General features: G+C 43.8%; 1 protein-coding gene across 2 annotated transcripts in view; it reads left to right on the top strand.

The window, feature by feature from the left end:
• nek7 (NIMA-related kinase 7) overlaps positions 1-23,828 on the top strand; it is a 265,715-nt gene that overhangs the window by 85,833 nt on the left and 156,054 nt on the right. For both annotated transcript variants that reach the window (XM_038794849.1, XM_038794850.1), the window contains exons 2-3: positions 18,940-19,064; positions 21,509-21,559. In XM_038794849.1, the coding sequence (XP_038650777.1) occupies positions 21,536-21,559 (24 nt within the window). In that variant the 5' untranslated portion in view covers positions 18,940-19,064; positions 21,509-21,535. The remainder of the gene's footprint in view (positions 1-18,939; positions 19,065-21,508; positions 21,560-23,828) is intronic.

Raw genomic sequence — 23,828 nt, 5'->3', positions numbered from 1 at the left:
CTTCAGAATTTTACCAATAATGAAGGGTTGCAGTTATGAAGGTCTTCCACCACTCACCTGATGGAGGTGCGACGCTCTGGAAATTAGGCACGGTAGCATAGTTGCTTCACAGCTCCTGGGACCCAGGTTTGATTCCTGACTTGGGTCACGGTCTGTGCGGAGTCTCCATGTTCTCCCCGTGTGTGCGTGGGTTTCCTCCGGGTGCTCCGGTTTCCTCCCACAGTCCAAAGATGTGCAGATTAGGTGGATTGGCTATTTTAAATTTCCCTTAGTGTCCAAAAGATTAGGTGGGTTTATTGGGTTACGGGGATAGGATGGAGGTGTGGGGCTTAAGTAGGGTGCTCTTTCCAAGGGCCGGTGTAGACTCAATGGGCTGAATGGCCTCCTTCTGCACTGTAAATTCTATTCTATGATTCTATGAAATGTTTTTTTTTTACTCGAGCTAAGATTCATAGATAAATGTCTTCAAGACAATGAAGGAAGGAAAGGAGAAAAATAGGAAGCATGATGAGAACACACAAATGTAAAATAATCACCAAAAGAATTTAAGAGGAAGATGAGTTTTTTTTTTTACACAGACTTGGATGAAAACGTGAAATTTTCCAAGTGATATACATCAAAAGCAGTGCCTCTGTTACTGATCTTTTAGCAACATCAGTGATCGCTACCACCCTCCAGTCTAAAAAAAACATTCCTATTGCATGAGTCTCAATTTTGTTAACCAGCTATTTACGTAGTATTTTGTCAAATGCTTTCTTGGAATCCATATAGACAACATCCAATGCATTTCCTTAATTAAACTTCATAAAAAATAATTCAGTTGGATTAACAGAAAGCATGATCTGCGAATGTGCACCAAGATGAGATAATGGATGAAAAGATGAGCAAAAATGCGACCGTTCCTGCTTGCATCGTGACCCCCATCACGTTTTTTTAATGTGCCGTGAATACTTTTGAGGAAAATTTTAATGACATTGTAAAACCTTGCTAACTGGAGGGCAACAATCAAACAACAGCAACATGGCACCCAATCCAAAATGTCCTTGTTCAATTCCTAAAGATGCATTTCTTTTTAAGAAATTGTTCTCCCATTTTATATATTTTATTCTGTGTATTGAAACATCACTTGTAAATACAATGAAATATATAGTGCATATACATTTACCTATGAACCCTTTCTTATGAAGTCAGCAAATGATAGGAATGTAAATAACTTCAACTATGCAAGTACTTGATTGACTCCATTGCCTCTGTGAAATCAGCAGCTGTTCCATGTGGCGAGTCATGAGTGAAACATTGTGTGCTGATATAAAGCTTGAGTAATTTTATTTGGACCAGCCATAAACTTGGCAAACCTCACATATGTGCAGTTCAAATTTACTAACACTTGTTTGTTTCTTAATTGGTCTGTCTGTGCGAGAAAAAGGTTTGTGCTCTAACTAGGAAGAATTGAAATGAAGACCACCCTAGGACTTTGGGAAGATTCCCCAGCTGAAGTGCATTCAAATGACTTAAATGGGGGGAAAACATACATTTCAACTGTGCAGATTTCTTTACTCTCTTTCAACCCGTACCAATCCCTCCTCCCCACCCAGCCCATTGCAATGCGAGGGTCATTGTGACTTTTTTTTTGACTGGGCTCATTTTGTATTTCCAATCATTTCAAGTTCCAATATAGACCTATTGTAGCAGTTAAAGACAGTTTTGTACCTGCCTTTTATTGTACATATGTACTTGAATAAGACTGTTTTAAATTTAGAACAAGCGTGAGCACAGGACCAGTTGTGAGGATGTACACTTCCATTCTTAAGGGTGGAAACAATGTTAGCATGCAGGATTAGTTTGAGTAAATTGATGAAAGAAAGGGGGCTAAACTATTCCCTGTGTGGAAGTTTAATGCTGTCACAAATGGGTGAGCTGAATGGCCTATTTATCTCTTGTAGATGCTCAAAGTCCTAAACCTCCTAGAGCTGGGTTTAAGATTTCTTTTGAGGAATTGGGTGAGATATAAGTTTAGTGATGACGAAACTGGGTAAGCCTGCTTCACCAAGTAGTTATCAAGAGACACAGTTTAAACAGTTGAAAGAAGACCAGTTTCGAATTGATGCTGGGTCTCGAGTATGTGCATAAAGTTGTTCTGATCTGAAATACTCCATGTGAGACTGAGTCTGAGATGTTTGTTTACTGACTTGAATGTTTAAATACTATTTTGACATTCGTTTATTTGTTCATGGTAACACAATTCCTTGGACCAAAGTTTTTTCCTTCCATTGTCAAGATATTTATATTTGATCTGTGTATTTTATTGTGAGGCTTATCTGTCATTTTTATGGTTTTTGAATTATTGCCAGATCATTTGGAAAAGCACAAACAATTCCCAGGAGATATCAGCAGTGAGTTGTTTTAGTTAAAAGACAAATCTTGTTGCATACAGATCAACTTCAGAAGTTTGAGTTAATAATTGAAAAAATAATTTAATAGCACCATTATCAAGAACTTTGTTTCTCACTTTGTGGCAGATTTTGAATAGAATCATAAAGGGATATTTTGTGAGGGCCAGGAGGAATCCATTCCAAGTTTGGAGGGTCAAGCAGAAAGTAACTTTCTTTTTGCAAGAATATGTATGCAAGGCAGTAGTTCACCACTGGTTCCCTTTCTAGCCAGTACCACATTGGCCAGCTCTATCTGCACAGCTGTACTGCGAATGATTGCCCCAACTCCCATTGGGGGAGCTCATATTCCTGAAGCAACATGGGGTAACCAGATGTCCCCAGCCAATAGGATGTGGAGAGGTTATAATCCCCCCCCCCTTTTGCAAATGTCCAAGGCATTCGCCGAAGACCCTGGCAAAGGAGGGCATTGGATTCTTTTGACATCAGGCTGGGCGGCATCCATACGAGGCACCGAATCGGGTGGCGTATAACGACAAGGCGAACAGCGCTTCAGAGACTAACACCGTAACAGCTGCGAGTCCGTAGACTGTGAAACCGAGGGCTTTGCCTAGGAGGCATTCTGTACGTCTATCTCTGAGTCGATAATCTCAGTCATCTTTGCATCCCTATTTTCTTGGGGTACTGTAGTGACCCAAGCAGGCCTGAGCGTGGTGCCAGAGGGAGATGTCTAGGATGAGCATGCACTGTATCTGGGCCCTGGAGCCATGATGACTGAAGAAGCAATTTCCGGGGCAAGGAATCTGTGGAAGAGGTTGTCTCTTGGATCTAATATGGTCCAAATGATTATGTTGAAAATGGTCCTGGGCTTGCACCTGGTAAGAGATTGGCCCCATTTGTTGAAGGATAACTTTTGAGACCCACTGAGCACTGCCGGCAAACTTAGGAACAGACATCATGTCCCCAAGCGCAAACTGCCAGACTCGCCCCTCGCCGGTCTGGCGAAGAGCTATGCACCTGCCATTCCTGATTTCGGCGTAAAATCATGCTAAGTCAGCTACAAAGTCTCCGGCCCATTAGGATTTCCGCAGGAGCTACCCCAGTCACCCCATGCGGAGTGGCTTTTCACCTACTTGTGACAATAAGCGATTGTTGTTGTTATTGTTGTTATTATTATTATTATTCAAATGCTGCAGTCAATGTGTGGGAGGCTCTTCCCCTCCTTTCTCCAATACCAAAGGGGGAGGCATCGCAAGTAATAAGCAAAGGCTTTTCTGGATCATGGTAGATTAGTAACCCGGGCGACAATAACTGCTTCTTTACCTGCTGAAAAGCGGTTTCTTGTGGCCTGCCCCACCCCCAGATGTGATTCTTCTTCAACAGAAGGTGTAATGGGGCTAGTATGGTCGCCAGATTGGGGAGAAACTTCCCATAGTAATTTACGAGGGTGAGAAAAGAACAAAGACCCGAAGCATCCGTCGGGGTGGGGGCCTGGTGGATTGAGCGCACTTTCTCCGTGATGGAGTACAAACCTTAGCAGCCCACCCAGTAACCAAGCTAGATCACTTCATTTGTCTGAAAGACGCACTTTGTGCAACATAAATGAACTCCACCCTCTGAGAAACATTTAAGCACAGCTTCCAAATTATCTAAATGCTCTCGCTCTGAAACTCCCGTGATCAAGACGTTGTCTAAGTAAACAGCAACATGTGGCAACCCTCGCAAAATGCTATCCATTACGTGTTGAAAAATAGCACAGGTAGAGGACACTTCAAAAAGGCAACCATGTATACTCAGACAGACTCCTGTGCGTATTTATAGTAACATACTATTTGCAAGCAGGACCCAACTCCAGCTGCAGATAGGCATGACTCGGATCCAATTTTGTGAATGACAGTCTGCCACACCTGCAGATCCGTGGCCTCACAGCATGATGAGTGGCAGGCACCCCGATTGGCATCCGTAATCGACAGGGGGCATCGTTGTCCCAGTGGCCAACCTGACCTGTATATCAGTCGACGCAAGGGTCCTTATACCCCCCCCCCGCTTAATGTGGTCAAACGTCCTCTGTCTGAGGACGGAGACCGCTGCGCCGATGTTTAACTCCATTTCAAGTGGGTGACCATTTACCCATACCTTAATGGAGGGGGATCCTGCCATGGAATGCAATTGCAGGTAGCCATCTTCCGTCTGTTCATCCGTGGGTGCATCACCCACTGGTTCATCCAAATGAAAAGTAGAGGCCTTGGATTGGCCCCAGCTTCCAGCGGAGCATCTGAACCTCTGATGCAGCCACGACTGGCATCCACGCTGAGGGCGGCACCCACAAGTCTTACACGGCTCCACAACCATGGGCTCTGGAGAAGATCTCTTTGGAAAGGAAGTTCCGATGGCCACTGGTGGGGGCCCTCACGGTGCCCCATCCAAGGCACGGCGGGGGTACGAGGAGACGCTTTCGGACGGAAGGGGGCACGCTCCAGGGCGTCAACCTCCATTCCCTGTAACTCCTGCAGTCCCTGTTGTGTGCTTTCTTGGGACACAGTACATGGATGGCTTGTTGAAAAGTCAATGTCGGGTCGGCTACCAGTTTCCTTTGGGGCGCCCCGTTGTTAATGCCACAAACCAGCCAGTCTCGTCACATCTCTGACACAGGATCACGATATTCGCAGTACTCCACAATCCTGCGCAGTCTGGATAAGAACTTGGCAAGGGATTTCCCAGGGGCAATCTGCGGTGTTGAACCGGTAACGTTGGACAGGCGGGGTTGGATTAAAATGTTCTCTCTCCAAAGTCACAAGCTCATCAAATGTTTTATTGTTGGGTGCAGCTGGGTACGTTTCGCCATGTTCTGCTGATGCCCAGAAAATGCATCACACCTCACTTTCTGCCACATTCTGTTTATACCCAGTAAATGCATCAAACTTCCCCAGTTGCCCATTATTTTCCCCATGCACTTCAGTGGGTTTGAAATGAATAACAATAAATCATCCTCCCCTCATTGCCCTTCCACTCTCTTGAAGCTCATGACGCAATCGCCAAGGGTCCAATAGTCAACACAAACAACAGGGATAGCAGGTATCCCAACCGTGTTCCCCAATGCAACCTAAAATATCCCAAATTCATTTCCATGGGGGATGCATACAGCAATCGCACCCATCCAACAAACATTGGTCCAAACCCAAACCTCCTCAGGGTCTCAAACAGGTACCTCCATTCTACTGGTCAAAGGGCTTCTCTACATCCATTGATATGATAAGATCCAGCATTCTACCGCTTGACGGGGTCATTACCACATTCAACAGCCTCCTGATGTTGCTTAACAACTGCCGTCCCTTGACAAACCCAGTGTGGCCCTCTGAGACCAGATCCGGCGCACACCCTTCCAACCTACTTGACAGCACCTTAGTCAATACTGTCATATCTCGATTCAGAAAGGAATTGGGCCTGTGAGACCCACACTCTGTCAGGTCTTTTTCCTTCTTTGGGATCAAGGAAATAGAAGCTTGTGCAAGTATGGCCATCAACTCCGTCCTCACCAATGATTCATTTTACATATCCAGGAGATGGTGGGCCAACTCTACCAAAAATTGTTTATAAAATTCTACTGGAAAGCCATGGCCTCAGTGCCTGCCCTGATTGCATCAACCTCACATATTCCATTACCTCCTGCAACCCCAATGATACCTCCAATCACTGTATCTTCCCTTTCTCCACCTACAGAAACACCAACCCACCCAAAAAATGCCCCATATCCGTGTCGTCCTCCCGGGGCTCAGACCTATACATCCCCTGATAGAAGGTCCTCGTGCATGAGTTGCAAAAAGTTGGTTTACAGGCGCAACAGGTGATTAAGAAGGTGAATGGAGTTTTGTCCTTCATTGCTAGCGGGATGGAGTTTAAGAATAAGGAGGCTATGCTGCAACTGTTTCCGGTGTTAGTGAGGCCACACCTGGAGTATTGTGTTCAGCTGTGGTCTCCCTACCTGAGAAAGGACGTACTGACACTGGATGATGTGCAGAGGAGATTCACGAGGTTAATCCCAGAGTTCAGGGGGTTAGATTACGAGGAGAAATTGAGTAGACTGGGACTGTACTCGTTGGAATTTAGAAAGATGCCGGGGGAGGGGGGGAGGATCTTATAGAAACATATAAAATTATTAAGGGAATAGATAGGATAGATGCGGGGAGGTTGTTTCCGCTGGCGGGTGAAAGCAGAACAAGCGGCAGTAGATTTAGGACTGAGTTTAGGAGGAACTTCTTCACCCAAAGGGTTGTGAATCTATGGTAATCCCTGCCCAGTGAAGCAGTTGAGGCTCCTTCATTAAATGTTTTTAAGATAAAGATAGGTTTTTGAAGAATAAAGGGTTATGGTGTTCGGGCGGGAAAGTGGAGCTGAGTCCAGAAAAGATTAGACATGATCTCATTGAATGCAGAGCAGGCCCGAAGGGCCAGATGGCGTACTCCTGCTCCAAGTTCTTGTGTTATGTCGCAAATGCCTCATTGATTTTTTTCCGCCATCGTCACCAACCCTCCTCCTGACTCCCTCAACTGCTCAATTTCCCGTGCAGCCGCCTGTCGCCTCAACTGGTGGGTGAGCAGCTGACTAGTCTTCTCCCCATATTCATACTGAACCCCTATTGAATGGTGAAGCTGCCCCCACCACCTTTCGTATTCCCCTGCAGTTTCTTCCTTCTGCCAACAGCTCCCTAGTCAGGGCCACACAGTGCCTCCGATCCACCTCTACAAAAGCATCCATCAACCTCTGCCTTTCTTCCCTCTCAACTTTATCCCTGTGGGCCTTATATGAAATAAACTTTCCCCCGGACCCATGCCTTCAATGCTTCCCAAAATGTGGAGGGGAAACCTTCCTGTTTTTATTAATCTCCACATAGTTCTTTATCGCCAATGCCACCATCTCACAGAACTTTCCATTTGCTAGGTATGCTGAATCAAACCTCCACCTTGGTCTCTGTGCTTGGATCTTATCAATCCTCATGTCCCCAAAATGCAGCGCATGGTCCGAAATTACTATCCCTGCGTATTCTGCCCCCACAACCCCTGACAGCTCTGGCTTCCCCACCAGAAAAAAATCAATACATGAATATACCTGATGCACATGGGAGAAGAAAGAATACTCCTCTCCCGAATGCTGAAACCTCCACAGATCCACACCCCCATCTGATCCATAAATAACCCCAGTTCCTTTGCCATCCCCAACCTGACCATTGTCTTGGGGGTAGACCTATCCCCCCCTGGGGTCCACCGCAATTAAAATTGCCCCCCCCCCGCCCGCCACCCGCATTATCAGCTGGTGTGAATCCAAGACCGGATGGCACCAACAGATTCTTAACAAAGCCCCCGTTGTCCCAATTGGGCACATATACATTAACTAAAAGTACATACTGCCAGGCCAGGACCCTACTCACCACTGCTACCATGCCGCCCTGTGATGGTGATATTCAAGCGCAAATGTCTCCCCAGAGAGAAATGCTGTTCACGTGCATGAGATAGTCTGGATGGATGAAGGACATCGCAAGGAAGGGATATTTGAGACCAGATGAATGACACAAAGTAAAATATTTGCTCATCTGCAACATATTCAAATCCCACCTTGTCAATGTGTAGCCCATGAAGTGAGATCAAACCAATACTGAATTGGCAATTACAAGTGTTGTTCAACTCTTGGATATTTGTATAAATAAGCACCTCAAGGACAGCATCCAAACGAAATGGAACAATTGGATGTTGGCAGGTGAAAAAACATTCACTAAGGGTAGAAATATCTAAGAACCCTCACTAACAACATTGTGCCGATAGGCCATAAGTGCATGGAATGAACTTCATCGCAATATTGTCAACAAGAAAAAATTCTAAATGTGAAATATTAAATATGTTTGACTCTACTGGGGACAATTAGTTGTTGAATGATAATGCCAAAGCTACGGGTGCTACTGGTGATGGGAAAGATAAAGGAGATTTATAGCATGTTATACAATGGGGCTATTGAGATGAATTGTTTGGGCATTCGGGTAGTGATCAGTGTGTATGCAATTAATTTGTTATGGTATATATTTATATTGGGCTAAATCTTCTGAGGAGCGGCTAATCATTGCTGGCTTGTCACACTACTCGAAAATTCTCCCCCCACCACATCGCTTTACCTAACTTGATGTTGCTTGCATTTCTTCTGGGGTCTTCCAAGCCCAGATGCAGAGCGCAGTATCCCACAGAGCTCTTTTGAAGTGACACAGAGTTTTGGGGTGGTGGTGGCGACACAAAATGCTCCCTTTTTGCTGCACTGGCTGCCATGTGGTGAGTTTTAAGATCCAGTTTGAATGTTAATGAATGTGTGAATTGGTGCGTGGAGGAATAAGTGAATGGGTAGGGGGATGAAATTAGTGGGTGAGGTGGGTAAGTGAGGATGGGGCTAGGTGAGGGAGGTGTGTGAGGTGGCCATCTTGGTTTAGTTGGGTGAGTTGGATAGGCTATGGGGTTCAGTGGGGGGAGGCATGTCGATTGTGTTGTTACGTAGTTGCCACAGAACTGTCCAAAGTCTCTGACTCTGAGTAGGAGGCATTTGTGTAGGGTCCCTGGGAGCAATGAGTTGCACATGGCACAAGTTGAAACTTCAGACACTTTTCACGTAGATCCACATATATGGATTGTGTTGGATGGAAGGTGTACAGTTTTTGTAATATTATAAACAAAATACTTTAACAGAATTAATATAAATTCTTCAATGTTGTTCGTTTTTACTTTATCCACCTGAAATGTTCTTTTCTGGGCCCAACTCAATCCCTCAAAAACATTACCCATGTGAAAGCCGATCTGTTGACTTTTGGCTGAAAAGGTCTTAAAAATGTAACTTATATATTTGTGAAGAGATAATAAATTCAACGTCAATTTAGAATCTGCATTGGAATCAATGGCTGCAAAATTGACCAGGACCCTCCATGAGGGCTTGGGTATCGTGAGGTATAATTGACTTCTGCCCATTGCTTCTGATGCAGGCAGCATTCCGATGTCTTGTTGCCTGCTGAGTTGTATGGTAACTATGTGCAGCCAGCACTGATCATGCTGTTAAGTGGCTGCACACCTCCGCAGGGGAGCCAGGTTTGTGTGATGCACGCATCATTTAAAGCTAGTCTCCACTGCTTAAAGCCATCCAGCACCTCTAAAGGGAGGTGTATTTTGGCTGAAACATGTGGTTTTAGGAGAGGGTGTAAGCAAAAGGAACACATAATTATGGCACAACACAGCAGAGAGAGAGTGCTTCTTGGTGGAGGAAGTCTGCAGGAGGAGAGACGTAATCTATGCATGCAGAGGGCCAGGCAGCCTGCCAAACAAGCAATGAAGGCTGTGGGAGCAGATAGCTGTGGCAGTCAATGACAGGAGCCTTACCCCAGAGACTTGGATGCAGTGTCGTAAGGAGTTCAATGATCTGAGGGGAATGGTCAAGGTCATTGATTTCCTCTTCAAATGTCAAGTTCCACCAACTGCTCCACAAGTCTTGCATACTGCTTAATGCAGTACACCCCCATCACTCACCGACCAATGTCTTTTGGCGCAAACCCACTCATATAGAGCTACTGCAAGCCCCTCACCCACATCTCACCCCTTAACTCAATGTCATTTCTTCAACCACATCCAAACGTATTACACTTAAGGACACACTTCACTAGCAGAACATGATGGTGTATAATAGGAGGCATCAACTACTAACCAGCTGAGGGCAAGTAAAACTGCATGCAGTAGCCATGTAGGAGAGATGATTGTCATTGGACTGGCCATGACTGAGGCCACAGACAGTGGCAGGGCTCAAGCCAATGGAAGATAGTATGGTCATACTGAATCATCCTCCTCATTTCCATTTCTCTTTCCAGATACCAAATTGCTGCACCCTGACCAGGCAACAGTGGAACAGCAAGAAGAGAGCAATGACAAAGAAAGTTGTCAGTCATTTTCTCACTTTCAAACACCAGCACAGATATTGACCCTGTGTGTACTTTAGAGATTAGTTTGGGGGATCCGCACGTAGTTGGCTGGATTTTACCAACCCACAAGGAATGAAATGGGAGGTGGGGAGAATGCATACAAAGTGACAAAGGAAGAGAATCAGAGGGAAGAGTTCAGTGTAGGGGCCATCACTAAGGAGAAGGTTCTGGGGAAACAAAGGTCTGAAGGTGGATAAATCACCTGGACCAGATGGACTGCACCCTAGGGTTGTAGCTGAGGAGATTGTGCAGGCATTGCTGCTAATCTCTCAGGAATCACTAAAGTCGGGGAAGCTCCCAAAGGACTGGACAATACTAATGTAACACCTCTGTTTAAGAAGGGAGGGAGGCAGAAGATTGGAAATTACAGGCCGGTTAGCCTGACTCAGGTCATTGATACAATATTTAGAGTACATTATTAAAGATAAGTTTGCGGAGTACTTGGGAGTGTATGATAAAGTAGGACTGAGTCGGCATGGCTTTGTCAAGGGGAGGTCATGTTTGACAAATCTATTAGAGTTCTTTTGAGGAGGTAACAAGGAAGCTAACAAAGGAGAACCAGTGGACGTGATCTATTTAGATTTCTAGAAGGCCTTGACAAGGTGCTGTCTAGCAGACTATTAAATAAGTTAAGAACCCATGGTGGTAAGGGTAAGATACCGGCATGGATAGAGGATTGGCTGACTGGCAGGAGGCAGAGAGTGGGGATAAAGGGGTCTTTTATGGGATGGCAGGTGGTAACTAATGAGATGCCTCGGGGATCGGTGTTGTGACCACAACCTTTCACAATATATATTAACGATCTGGAAGAAGGAGCTCAGGGAACTGTTCCTAAGTTTGCAGATGATACAAAGATATGCAAAGGGACAGGTAGTATTGAGGAAGCAGGGGGGCTGCAGAAGGACTTGGACAGGCTAGGAGAGAGGGCGAAGAAGTAGCAGATGGAATACAATGTGGAAAAGTGTGAGGTTATGCACTTTGGTCAGAAGAATGGAGGCATAGACTATTTTCTAAATTTGATAAGGCTTAAGATATTGGAAGTACAAAGGGACTTGGGGGTCCTATTTCAAGATTCACTTAAGATTAACGTGTAGGTTAAGTCGGCAGCTGGGAAGGCAATGTTAGCATTCATGTCAAGAGGCTTAGAATACAAGAGCAGAGATGTATCTCTGAGGCATTATAAGGCTCTGATCAGAACATATTTGGAGTATTGTCAGCAGTTTTGGGCCCCGTATCTAAGGAACGATGTGTTGGCCTTCGAAAGGGTTTAGAGGAAGTTCACAGGAAGGAAGGAAGAGCTTGCCATTGGAGGAGAGGTTGAAGACTCTGGATCTCTACTTATTTAGAAGAATGAAAGGGGAACTTATTGAAACTTACAGAATACTGAGCGGCCTAGATAGAGTGGACATGGAGAGGAAAAGCTAGAATCTGAGTCCACCGCCTCAGACTAAATGGATAATCTTTTAAAACAGTTGAGGAGGAATTTCTTAAGCTAGATCGTGGTGAATCTGTGGAACTCTTTATTGAAGAAGGCTGTGGAGGGGATGCTCAGACTTGAAACCATGCAAGTACACTGCTGTAATACAAGTTAAACTTGGTACCACATAGGCTAAAGCTGCTGTCATGATCAGCGGAAATTCAGCTGTTGGAGTGGGCGGAGCTGCAGAGTCGAACGGTGAGTATTTAAACTAGCTGCTTCGCGGATTCGATTCTTTTCGGCGGGAATTCAGCTGTTGGAGTGGGCGGAATGAGTTGAGCGGTGAGTATTTAAACTAGCTGCTTCACTGCTTAAACAGCGGCCACAGGGTCTTTGGGGATAAATTTGAAGAGTGACATCGCAGCAAAGCAGTGACCTGATTGGCTGGTAAGGAAAGTGCTCCAATTAGTAGTAGCTGGGAGAAATTTGACTCTTCGTGAGTTGATAAATATTGTGATTGGTAAGTAAAATCTTTATTCCTTCCACCTATTCATTATTTGATATTTTATTTGTAATCAGTTAAGGTAAAGTGTAAAAATGGCAGGAGATCCCAGACCCATGTTCTGCTCCTCGTGCTCAATGTGGGAGTTCAGGGACGCGGTTGATGCCCCTGACTCCTTCATGTCTTAAGGGGAGTAGACAGGCGTTTCTGTGGTCGAAAACGAGACTCCCGAATGGTATGTTGCCCCCTGGGTGCACGGGTCAGGGATGTCTCAGATCAGCTGCAGGACATGCTGAAGGGGGAAGGTGAACAGCCAGTTGTCGTGGCGCATATAGGCACCAACCATATAGGTAAAACATGGGATGAGGTCTACAATCAGAATTTAGGGAGTTAGGAGATAAGTTTAAAAAGTAGGACCTCAAAGGTAGTAATCTCAAGAGACAGTGCCACGAGACAGTCAGAGTAGAAATTCTAGAATAGCCAGAATGAATACGTGGCTTGAGAGATGGTGCAGGAGGGAGGGGTTCAGATTTTTGGGACATTGGAACCGGTTCTGGGGGCGGTGGAACCATTAAAAATCGGATGGTCAACACTTGGGCAGGACTGGAACCCACGTCCTAGGGGGTGCTCTTGCTAACACTGTTGGGGAGGTTTTAAACTAATGTGGTAGGGGGATGGGAACCAGATTAGGAAGTTAAAGGTCAGTAAAGAGCCAGCAACTAAAGCCAGTAAAGTACTAGATAATAAACTCGTTGTGACTAAGGGGAAGAGTAGACAGGGAAGAGATGATGAACGCAAAGGGACAGGTGGTCTGAGGTGCATTTGTTTTAATGCGAGAAGTGTAGCAGGTAAGGCAGATAGCCTTGGGGCTTGGATTAGTACCTGGGAATATGATGTTATTTGTATTCCTGAGACTTGATTGAGGGAAGGGTAAGATTGGCAACTAAATATCCCAGGATACAGATGCTTCAGGAGTGATAGAGAGGGAGGTAAAAGGGGTGGAGGAGTTGCATTACTGGTCAGAGATGATATCACAGCTGTGATCAAAGAGGGCACTATGGAGGATTCAAGCACTGAGGCAACATGGGTACAGCTAAGATATAGGAAGGGTGCAGTAACATTGTCGGGACTTTACTACAGGCCTCCCAAAAGCGAGCGTGAAGTCGAGGTACAAATATGTGGACAGATTATAGAAAAATGTAGGAGCAATAGGGTGGTCGTGATGGGAGATTTTAACTTCCCCAACATTGAATGGGACTCATGTAGTGTTGGAGGCGTAGATGGAGCAGAATTTGTAAGGAGCATCCAGGAGAGTTTTTAGAGCAGTATGTAAATAGTCCAACTCGGGAAGGGGCCATACTGGACCTGGTATTGGGGAATGATCCCGGCCAGGTGGTTGACGTTTCAGTCGGTGATTACTTTTTATACAGTGAATGGTAGAACCCTCAAGAGTATTGAAAGTCCGAGAGATCTAGGTGTACAGGTCTACAGGTCACTGAAAGGGGCAACATAGGTGGAGAAGGTAGTCAAGAAGGCATACGGCATGCTTGTCTTCATTGGCCGGGGCATTGAGTATAAGTATTGGCAAGTCATGTTGCAGCTATATAGAACCTTAGTTAGGCCACACTTGGAGTATAGTGTTCAATTCTGGTCGCCACACTACCAGAAAGATATGGAGGCGTTAGAGAGGGTGCAGAAGAGTTTTACCAGGATGTTGCCTGGTATGGAGGGCATTAGCTATGAGGAGCGGTTGAATAAACTTGGTTTGTTCTCACTGGAACGACGGAGGTTGAGGGGCGCCCTGATAGAGGTCTACAAAATTATGAGGGGCATAGACAGAGTGGATAGTCAGAGGCTTTTCCCCAGGGTAGAGGGGTCAATTACTAGGGGGCATAGGTTTAAGGTGCGAGGGGCAAGGTTTAGAGTAGATGTACGAGGCAAGTTTTTTTTTTTTACACAGAGGGTAGTGGGCGTCTGGAACTCGCTGCTGGAGGAGGTGGTGGAAGCAGGGACGATAGTGACATTTAAGGGGCATCTTGATAAATACATGAATAGGATGGGAATAGAGGGATACAGACCCAGGAAGTGGAGAAGATTGTAGTTTAGTCGGGCAGCATGGTCGGCACGGGCTTGGAGGGCCAAAGGACCCGTTCCTGTGCTGAACTTTTCTTTGTTCTTTGTTTTGGGAATAGCGATCACAATTCCGTAAGTTTTATAATACTCATGGACAAAGACGAGAGTGGTCCTAAAGGAAGAGTGCTAAATTGGGGAAAGGCCAAGTTTTACAAAATTCGGCAGGAGCTAGGGAATGTGGATTGGGAGCACCATTTTAAGGGTAAATCCACATTTGAAATGTGGGAGTCTTTTAAGGAAAGGTTGATTAGAGTGCAGGACAGAAATGTCCCTGTGAAAATGAGGGATAGAAATGGCAAGATTAGGGAACCATGGATGGCGGGTGGAATTGTGAGACTAGCTAAAATGAAAAAGAAAGCATACATATGATCTAGGCAACTTAAAACTGATGAAGCTTTGGAGGAATATCGGGAAAGTAGGACACATCTCAAATGCACAATAAAGAGGGCTAAATGGGGTCATGAAATATCTTTGGCTAACAGGGTTAAGCCTTTTATTCGTATATAAGGAGCAAGAGGTTAACTAGAGAAAGGATTGGCCCACTCACAGACAAAAGAGGGAATTTATGCGTGGAGTCAGAGGAAATGGGTGAGATTATTAATGAGTACTTTGCATCGATATTCACCAAGGAGAGGGACATGACGGATGTTGAGGTTAGGGATGGATGTTTAAATACTCGAGGTCAAGTCGGCATAAGGAAGGGGAAACTTTTGGGTATTCTATAAGGCATTAAGGTGGACAAGTCGCCAGGTCCGGATGGGATCTATCGCAGGTTACTGAGGGAAGCGAGGGACGAAATAGCTGGGGCCTAAACAGATATATTTGCAGCATCTTTGCAGCATCCTTGAGCACGGGTGAGGTCCAGGACGACTGGAGAATTGCTAATGTTATCCCTTTGTTTAAGAAGGGTAGCAGGAAAAATCCTGGGAATTATAGACCTGTGAGCTTGACGTCCGTGGTCGGCAAACTGTTTGAGAAGATACTGAGGGATAGGATCTCTTCACATTTGGAAGAAAATAGACTTTATCAGTGATAGGCAGCATGGTTTTGTGCAGGGAAGGTCATGTCTTACAAACCTGATAGAATTCTTTGAGGAAGTGACAAAGTTAATTGATGAGGGAAGGGCTGTAGATGTCATATACATGGCAGGTTGATGGAAAAAGTGAAGTCGCATGGGTTTCAGGGTATACTAGCCAGATGGATAAAGAACTGGCTGGGCAATAGGAGACAGAGTAGTGGTGGAAGGGAGTGTCTCAGAATGGAGAAAGGTGACCAGTGGTGTTCCACAGGGATCCGTGCTTGGACCACTGTTGTTTGTGATCTACATAAATGATCTGGACGAAGGTATAGGTGGTCTGATTAGCAAGTTTGCAGATGGTACCAAGATTGTTGGAGTTGCAGATAGCGAGGGGGACTGTCAGAGAATACAGCAAAATATAGATAGATTGGAGAGTTGGGCAGAGACATGGCAGATGGAGTTCAATCCAGGCAAATGCGAGGTGATGCATTTTGGAAGATCCAATTCTGGAGCGAACTATGAGGTCAATGGAAGAGTCCTGGGGAAAATTGATGCACAGAGAGATCTGGGAGTTCAGGTCCATTGTACCCTGAAGGTGGCAACGCAGGTCGATAGTGGTCAAGAAGGCATACAGCATGCTTGCCTTCATCCGATGGGGTATTGAGTACAAGAGTTGGCAGGTCATGTTACAGTTGTATAGGACTTTGGTTAGGCCACATTTGGAATACTGCGTGCAGTTCTGGTCGCCACATTAGCAGAAGGATGTGGATGCCTTGGAGAGGGTGCAGAGGAGGTTCACCAGGATGTTGCCTGGTATGGAGGGTGCTAGCTATGAAGAAAGGTTGAGTAGATTAGGATTGTTTTCGTTGGAAAGACGGAGGTTGAGGGGGGATCTGATTAAGGTCTACAAAATTATGAGAGGTATGGACAGGGTGGATAGCAACAAGCTTTTTCCAAGAGTGGGGGGTGTCAATTACAAGGGGGGGTCACGATTTCAAGGTGAGAGGGGGAAAGTTTAAGGGAGATGTATGTGGAAAATTTTTTATGCAGAGGGTGGTGGTTACCTGGAACACTTTGCCAGCGGAGGTGGGAGAGGCAGACACGACAGCATCATTTAAGATGCATCTAGACAGATATATGAACGGGCGGGGAACAGAGAAGTAGATCCTTGGAAAATAGGCGACAGGTTTAGATAAAGGATCTGGATCGGCGCAGGCTGGGAGGGCCAAAGGGCCTGTTGCTGTGCTGTAATTTTCTTTGTTCTTTGTGAAGTGTTGGGCACTGTGGACTTCTGAAGCAGACATCTGCCACCAACACTGAAGAAGGTTCAACACTATTTAATTAACTCTTGTAAAATACTAACTAGACATACTACAACTGTGGGTTTACACAATGCTAGTTTAACTAGAGACCTGTGCCTGTCCGAACCAGTTGAATCACTCAGCACGTGGTGTGTGTCTGTACTGTACTTGATGAGCTCTTGTGCTTGTGAGAGGCAGCATCCAGAATGAGCGGGAAAAGTGATTCCCTCTGTCTTTATAGTGCGTGTGTTCTAACTGGTGATTGGCTGCGGTGTTTGTGTATGTTGATTGGTCCTAGTGTATGTCCATCAGTATGTGTCTGCATCATGATATACTGGTGTATATTATGACACTTTGTTTGTATTATAACTGTGGATATTAGTGCGTAAAGGGGTGTGTGGCACCTCAAAGCAATATGGGCAGTCCAGTTAGAAAGGGGGATAGTTGCTTCCCTCTTGGCTGGTTGCTGTATACACTCTTAACACGTTCCACTAAGATTGGTGGAGTAGTGGATAATGTGGAAGGCTGTTGTAGGCTGCAAAGAGACATTGATAGGATGCAGAGCTGGGCAGAAAAGTGGCAGATGGAGTTTAACCCTGGTAAGTGTGAGGTGATTCATTTTTGTAGGACAAATTTGAATGCGGATTACAGGGTTAACGGCAGGGTTCTGAAGAATGTGGAGTAGCAGAGAGATCTCGGAGTTCATGTCCATAGATCTCTTCTTCTTTACTCGGAGTGATTGGGGCGTGGAACGTACTCCCAGCTATGGTAATGGAGTCGGACACTTTGGGAACTTTCAAGCGGTTATGGGATAAGCATATGGAGTGCACTGGAATGATTGTGAGTAGGTTGATTTGATCTTAGTTTCAGACAAGTTCGGCACAACATTGTGGGCCGAAAGGCCTGTACTGTGATGTACAGTTCTATGTTCTCTCATGAGTGCTGCGTTGCTGCTGCAGTGTTATCCAAGAAGGGGAAACATTGTTTATGCACCTCAGTGGTCTGCTCTGTCACACTTCGCTTGGCTTTTGTTATATGCATGCTGACCCATGTGTGTGAGTTCTGCACTGACATCGTGAGCCATTTGACCAGTGAATTGTTCCTTTGCCCATTCACCCCTTTTGCATTGTCATGGTGCTTAATATGGTACAGCAGATTGTCACAAATTGAAGGCATCATGATTGTTGCCAAGGATCTGGACTGTGATACGCGTATCAACATTGAGGGGGTGGAATCCTTTCTGATTGTGGTATATTGAGTTCAATGGGGTATTAGTAAAGCACTCTGTAGTGAATAGAACCCTGCATCACTGGGAAGCCTGCAATGTTACTTCATCTGATTCCCTCTGGCAAATGTGAGTGATGTATTCAGTTTGCTTGAAATGCAGGGCATTGGTGATCTCAATGTAACAGTGAATGGTGAGCCAGGAGATTTTGCAAATATTGCTTTGCAGCCAAGTGATATTACTGGCATGTAGCTATGGTCACTTCATAGTTACCAGCAATGTCATCTTTGTCCTACTTGAGGCTTCAACAGGTGGCAGATTTCAGTCATGACCTCAGTGACATCTGATACATTCTTCCTCACCAAGTTTGAAGCAGTCAAATTTGCACCCTGGCCTCCACCCCCTCCAATTCTAGTAGCTTGCCTTGCTCTGTGCCATTTCTGCTCAGACTGTTGTCCAGGAAGATGCAGCCTACTGCACTTATGCCTGGGAGCAAGTGGTTTGTGCAGAATTCCTGAAGCTAGGACTAGATATTTTAGCACGTGCTGCACTGTGCTTTGTAGACGTCTCTGGAAATACTTGAATAATGACAGGAAAGGGCCAGGAGAAATCAATCATCAGCTAACCTGAATGGAATTGATGATCCCTTCAAATAGCAGTGTTGGGGGTGTCAGCTGGAGTGTTCAATCCCAATGATATCCATGCCGATTGATATCATACTCTGACTAGTCCGCATTCTTCTGGTAGTTGCTGGCTGCAAGATGTGCATTAACATAGCTCGCCGTAGTGGCGGAAGTCTGCTCACCCATTGTGGGTGCCATTTTGAAAGTTCGGTGCTGCAGGATCAAATTTTGAACTAACTTATCTGAACTATTTGAATTATTTTTCTTTTAACTTGTAAAATTATGAGCAGAACCAGTGATTGTATTAAAATCTGGATTGCCATCTCCGTTTTCACAGCAGAATGCTGGTCTTCAATCAAGACGTCATGTAAAGAAACAAATTCGCAGAGGTGATTACTGGAGAGTTGCTACAGCAGTGGATCTGCACCATCTTTAGATCATCCAGCACAGTATCCAGCAGAGGTAAGCATTCAGAGCTCTAGTTTTGGTCCATCATTTCATGAGCAAAAATCCAGAACTTCTGAGGGGTGACAGTCACAATGGGAATGCTGCTCTACTTTTTAATTAACCAGGCTTTGAGATGCATGTTTCTCACCTCTTCACGTGGACCTGGTGAGAAATGTGTAGCATACCTGGTTCCCGGGTCCTTCAATGCAGGGCAGTAGCGTTGGGGAAGTGAAGCCCTTTTTATGGCAGGAGTTGCCTTAAACCAGGTAGGTTTCAGGGTCTTAATAGCGTAATAGCTGTGTCATGGACTCAAAACATTAATTCAGAATCAGCCAGACCTGCTGAGTTTGCCAGCATCTTTTGTTTTTATTTGAGTTTAAGGGTCTCTGTTTTTAAATGGACTTTGAGAAGCCAAGGTGAAAGTAAGTGGGTGATTTGGGAGGGGAGTGACTGTTAGCCAGGAGTTAGCGATATTAATCCTTCTATTTTTTCCATGGTAACTATTCTGCTAAGAGAGTCTGAACCATCCAATATTTCTGATTTAGATTAGAGTTTTGGATGGTTACCAGTGTAATGTACATCAGAAGTTTAAACTTCCCAAGCAGCTACAGTGCAGTCCATACATGGCGGGACCTCCATGAAGTCCCTCAGCGTATTTTCTGGGATACCTCCCGGGTACAACTGTCTGGAGATTGGAAGTTCTGGGCGAGAGTTTACCATCCAGCAAAACGTTTGCAACATAACAAAAGGCAATGAAAATCAGAGGTCAGAAGTTTAAACTAAGATATGGTTTGTTCATTTCAACAAAAGTACTAATCGAAATACCTGCTTTGGTCAATCATGAGGCTGCAGGTCAAAGATGAATAGCTGTCCAGTGACGACTTGCTGATCAGGATAGCATTTTTGTTCCCAATTATTATGGGCCAGAGTTTAGAAACTCCGAAGTATATTATAAAGTCCACCTGACCTACAAACGTTATGTTGAGTTTGGCTAGGATGAGCATAAGAGTCTTCCCTTCAGGTGTGAGTATTCAGCCTTCCTAGATACTTTAATCAAAACAAGCTTTATTCTAAGAACTTAGTTAACATATATATATATATATATATCACACAGCAATAATTTTTATCAGTTACAAACATAAAGACACCACACAGCTACAGTAATTTATGCAAAACACTTCATGAATTCTCCCTTAACTGTTCCAATTCAAAAAGAAAATCCCATAAACCAAAAAGTCCTTTTTAAGGGCGTGGCCCAGCACTCTGCATTGTCACTTGAATAAGACTGGCTCACCCTGAGATTCGGATCCCGTCTCACCAGCAGATTTAACTAATTCCGGAAAGCAAACTATATCTGTTTTAAGTTACCAAAGCAGGTTTCTATAATCAATGGGTTTTTTATTTAACTGAAAAAAATCTCAGCCACAGCTCAGCTCCACCCACAAAATGACATCACTGAAGCCGTGTGGTAAGACAAAAACCTTAAAGGGCACTCCCATGACACAATACCCAACTGTGGATTTTGTTTTAAAGAAGTAAAAAAATAAAACAGAACATTTTCTGAGTAGCACACAGAGCAAAGACCTGGCACAGGTAGAAAGACATGGAGAAGACAATGAGCCAAGAACTTACCTTTTTGGTCAGAATACACATGAGATTGAGATTTTTTAAAAAGGCCACCCTTTTTGACTCTTCTGCAAGCAACATTTGATGCTGGATTGATTCATTTTAAATTGAGATTGATAAGATTTTTGTCATCTAAAGTCTAAAGGGAATTGGGGCAGATATTTGTGGGAGCTTGCTGTGCATAGGTTGGCTGCCATACGTCCTATATTGTAATGGTCATTATTGTATGGCCAACACACTACTCAATTCCTATACAGCAAGATTCCTCAAATACAAGATCAGAGGCTTTTATTTTCAGGTGGTGCTGAAAAGAATGTTGGCCCGAGCTGCAGAAAAATTCCTCCTGCTTTAAATTGTATGATACCATGGTGATCTTTTACATCCACCTGAGTAAATAAGTCAGCGGGACCTTGGTTTAAAATGCCATTTGAAAGGTTGCGTCTTAAACAGTGTGGTACTCCTTCATCACTGAAATATCAGCCGGGATGATATTGTTTATATCTGCATTGGAATTTTAATCCAAAACCTTTGAACTCTTATGCTATCGAGTGGGCCAACATCTTGGTCTCTGTCAATCTATTGGAAATATGAATGTTTAAATTAGTGCTACTTTTGTTCGAGCACATATATGGTTTGGTAGCATTCATTAACTAAGTTACAAAGGTGAAATTTACTTTTAATTACAGGATAAAGCTAAGTGGTCCTAAACATCTCTGGATTTGAATAGTGTAATAAGCTAAAAAGTTTGTAATTAATGCTCTGAGGAAAATCCAAAGGTTTATGTATGTGATAATCATGCAATGTCAATAAACTTGCTGCATTTAATATCTTAGGTGAAAGGATCCTACTTCTACTTTATTATGGATGAACAGCCACCACAACAGGTACTATTTCTTTTTTGTTTAAATTTAGAGTACCCGATTATTTTTTCCAATTAAGGGACAATTTAGTGTCCCACCTAATCCACCAAACCTGCACATCTTTGAGTTTTGGGAGTGAAACCCAAGCAGACTCGGGGAAAATGATGTGCACAGGCACCATTTCTAAACGGCATTAAAAACTATTGTATTCAATTTGTTGCTGAAATGGTTTGTTTCTTATGTAAAATGGTTTAAAAAGAACTTCCATGTATAGAATTCCTTTTGTAACCTCGGTACGTAATGCAATAGTGATTGGATGTCCTGTTTAGTAATAATTGGTTGAGAGCGAAACAGTGACTGTGGAGACCTTTGTGCGTGTCTTTGAATCTGCGATCTTTTATGCTCACCTGAGTGATGGGGGATCAGTTTTATGTCCCATCCGAAATAATGCAGCTTTCCCTTGGTATTACACTGAAGGAATCGCCTTATTCATGTGACAATGTCTCTGGAATGGAGCTTGTACCTGTGACCATATCTCTTGAGGTGAGAGAACTGTCACTGAGCCAAGCCTGATAGAATTTCAACATGATATTACAATGGTTGGTGCCACATAACCTTACAATACACAAAATGTAATTAAAATGCATTTTTGGCAAAACACCTTTGCCGGTGTGCTGGAACATGCTGTTTAGCTTGGTGATGGAATGCCATTGGGGAAGAGTGGTGGTACATTAATTGTGTTCAGGAGTGAACAACAAATAATATTTCTATGAATTTGTGATGGATCCTATTCCAGTATAAGGCTGGTGTAATAGCAAATAAATCCAAATTCTGAAATTTTTAAATACATATTCCCCCCCCAATTGTCATTCTTGCATTAATGCATTTGCTTCAACAACCCGTTTTTCGATGGACTTCGTAACTTTGAATTTCCGATGTGGAGCCATTTTATGGGTATTTTAATGTGTGTGTGTGTGTGTGTGTGTGTGTGTGTGTGTGTGTGTGTGTGTGTGTGTGTGTGTGTGTACTTTCTGTTATATAATATAATGGAACATATATCAATCTTTAAAATGTTGTAAGCATGCAGTACTTCAAAACAAGTTATTTTTCCATGTCTTATCTTTGGGACATTGACTTGAAGTTATTTTCAGGAAATGTATTCTCTTAATTGGTGGCATTCCTGAGCTATTATTCGCCTTCGTGCATTGATAAGTTATCATTAGCCCCTGTTCATATTTAATCAAGCAATATCTGAGAATCTACTTCCTGAACGGGTTGCAGGTCAGTATTTTTAGAATTCAGTCTTGTGATTTTAATTTATTGCTCCTCTTTTCTTCCAAATTAAAATTGGCTTAATTGTATGCAGGAACAATATTTTTCACTTTTAGCACTGTCCTTTTGTGCAATAATTTTCAGATATAAGAGCATAGTTCTGGAATTCTGAAAGTTGTTTGCCACTTGTCCTAAAATTCTGAAACTAAACTCGAACAGCTCAAACTTCTGTGCAACATTATGTTTTTGCCCTTGCCGAATAACTTTGTCCATTGAGTAGAGTCACATGTAGAAAGGTAATTTTATCTCAGAGGAACACTTAGGACTTCAAGGTCGCAAAGAAAACCAGGTAAATGGAGAACGTGTGACTGGGTGATATTAAGGAAGGAGTGACAAAAAAAAAATCAGTTTAAAAATAACATTGTTCTTGGGATCAGCATGTTGTTTCAAGTCCGGCATTTATTGCTAAGGTCATGTATCTGTAGGTGTGGTGAGAGCGTATCGCTACATCGTAGCATTAATGGGAAACCTGTTGCAATGTTGGTGTATATAAAAATATCAAAGGAATGCCATCTGCTGTGCTAAGTGTGAAGGAGATATATTAATTGTAGCAGTTTCATACAACTTGGTGGCTTGCAAGACCATTTGAGAGGATTAAGAGTCAACTGTGGTAATGTGGGACTGAAGTCGTGTATGGCTTTGTTCCATAAAGACCATTAGTGAACCAGTTGGGTACTTGGGCAATCGAGATAACAATTTTTTTCTCCAATTGAAATTTTTCAACTATCATGTTGTGATTTTAACATCTGTTCTTTGGATTATTAGACCAGTATCATAACCACAGCACCACCATTTCATATGTTAGGAGGCTATAATATATGTTGATTTGGACACCGAGTACAAGGAGGATAATCATATGACCGTGTTTTTGTTGCTTTGAAGTACCGGGAAAGCAAATTTTAAAAACTATCTTTGGCGGAAACATTCCTAAGATATTGCATCTGTAGGTGGTGGTGGGAGC

The sequence above is a fragment of the Scyliorhinus canicula genome, chromosome 4 (assembly GCF_902713615.1).
Source record: "Scyliorhinus canicula chromosome 4, sScyCan1.1, whole genome shotgun sequence".
Lineage (NCBI taxonomy): Eukaryota > Metazoa > Chordata > Chondrichthyes > Carcharhiniformes > Scyliorhinidae > Scyliorhinus > Scyliorhinus canicula.
The sequence above is the reverse complement of the archived record's forward strand: the minus strand, read 5'-3'. Positions and strand labels throughout refer to the sequence as shown.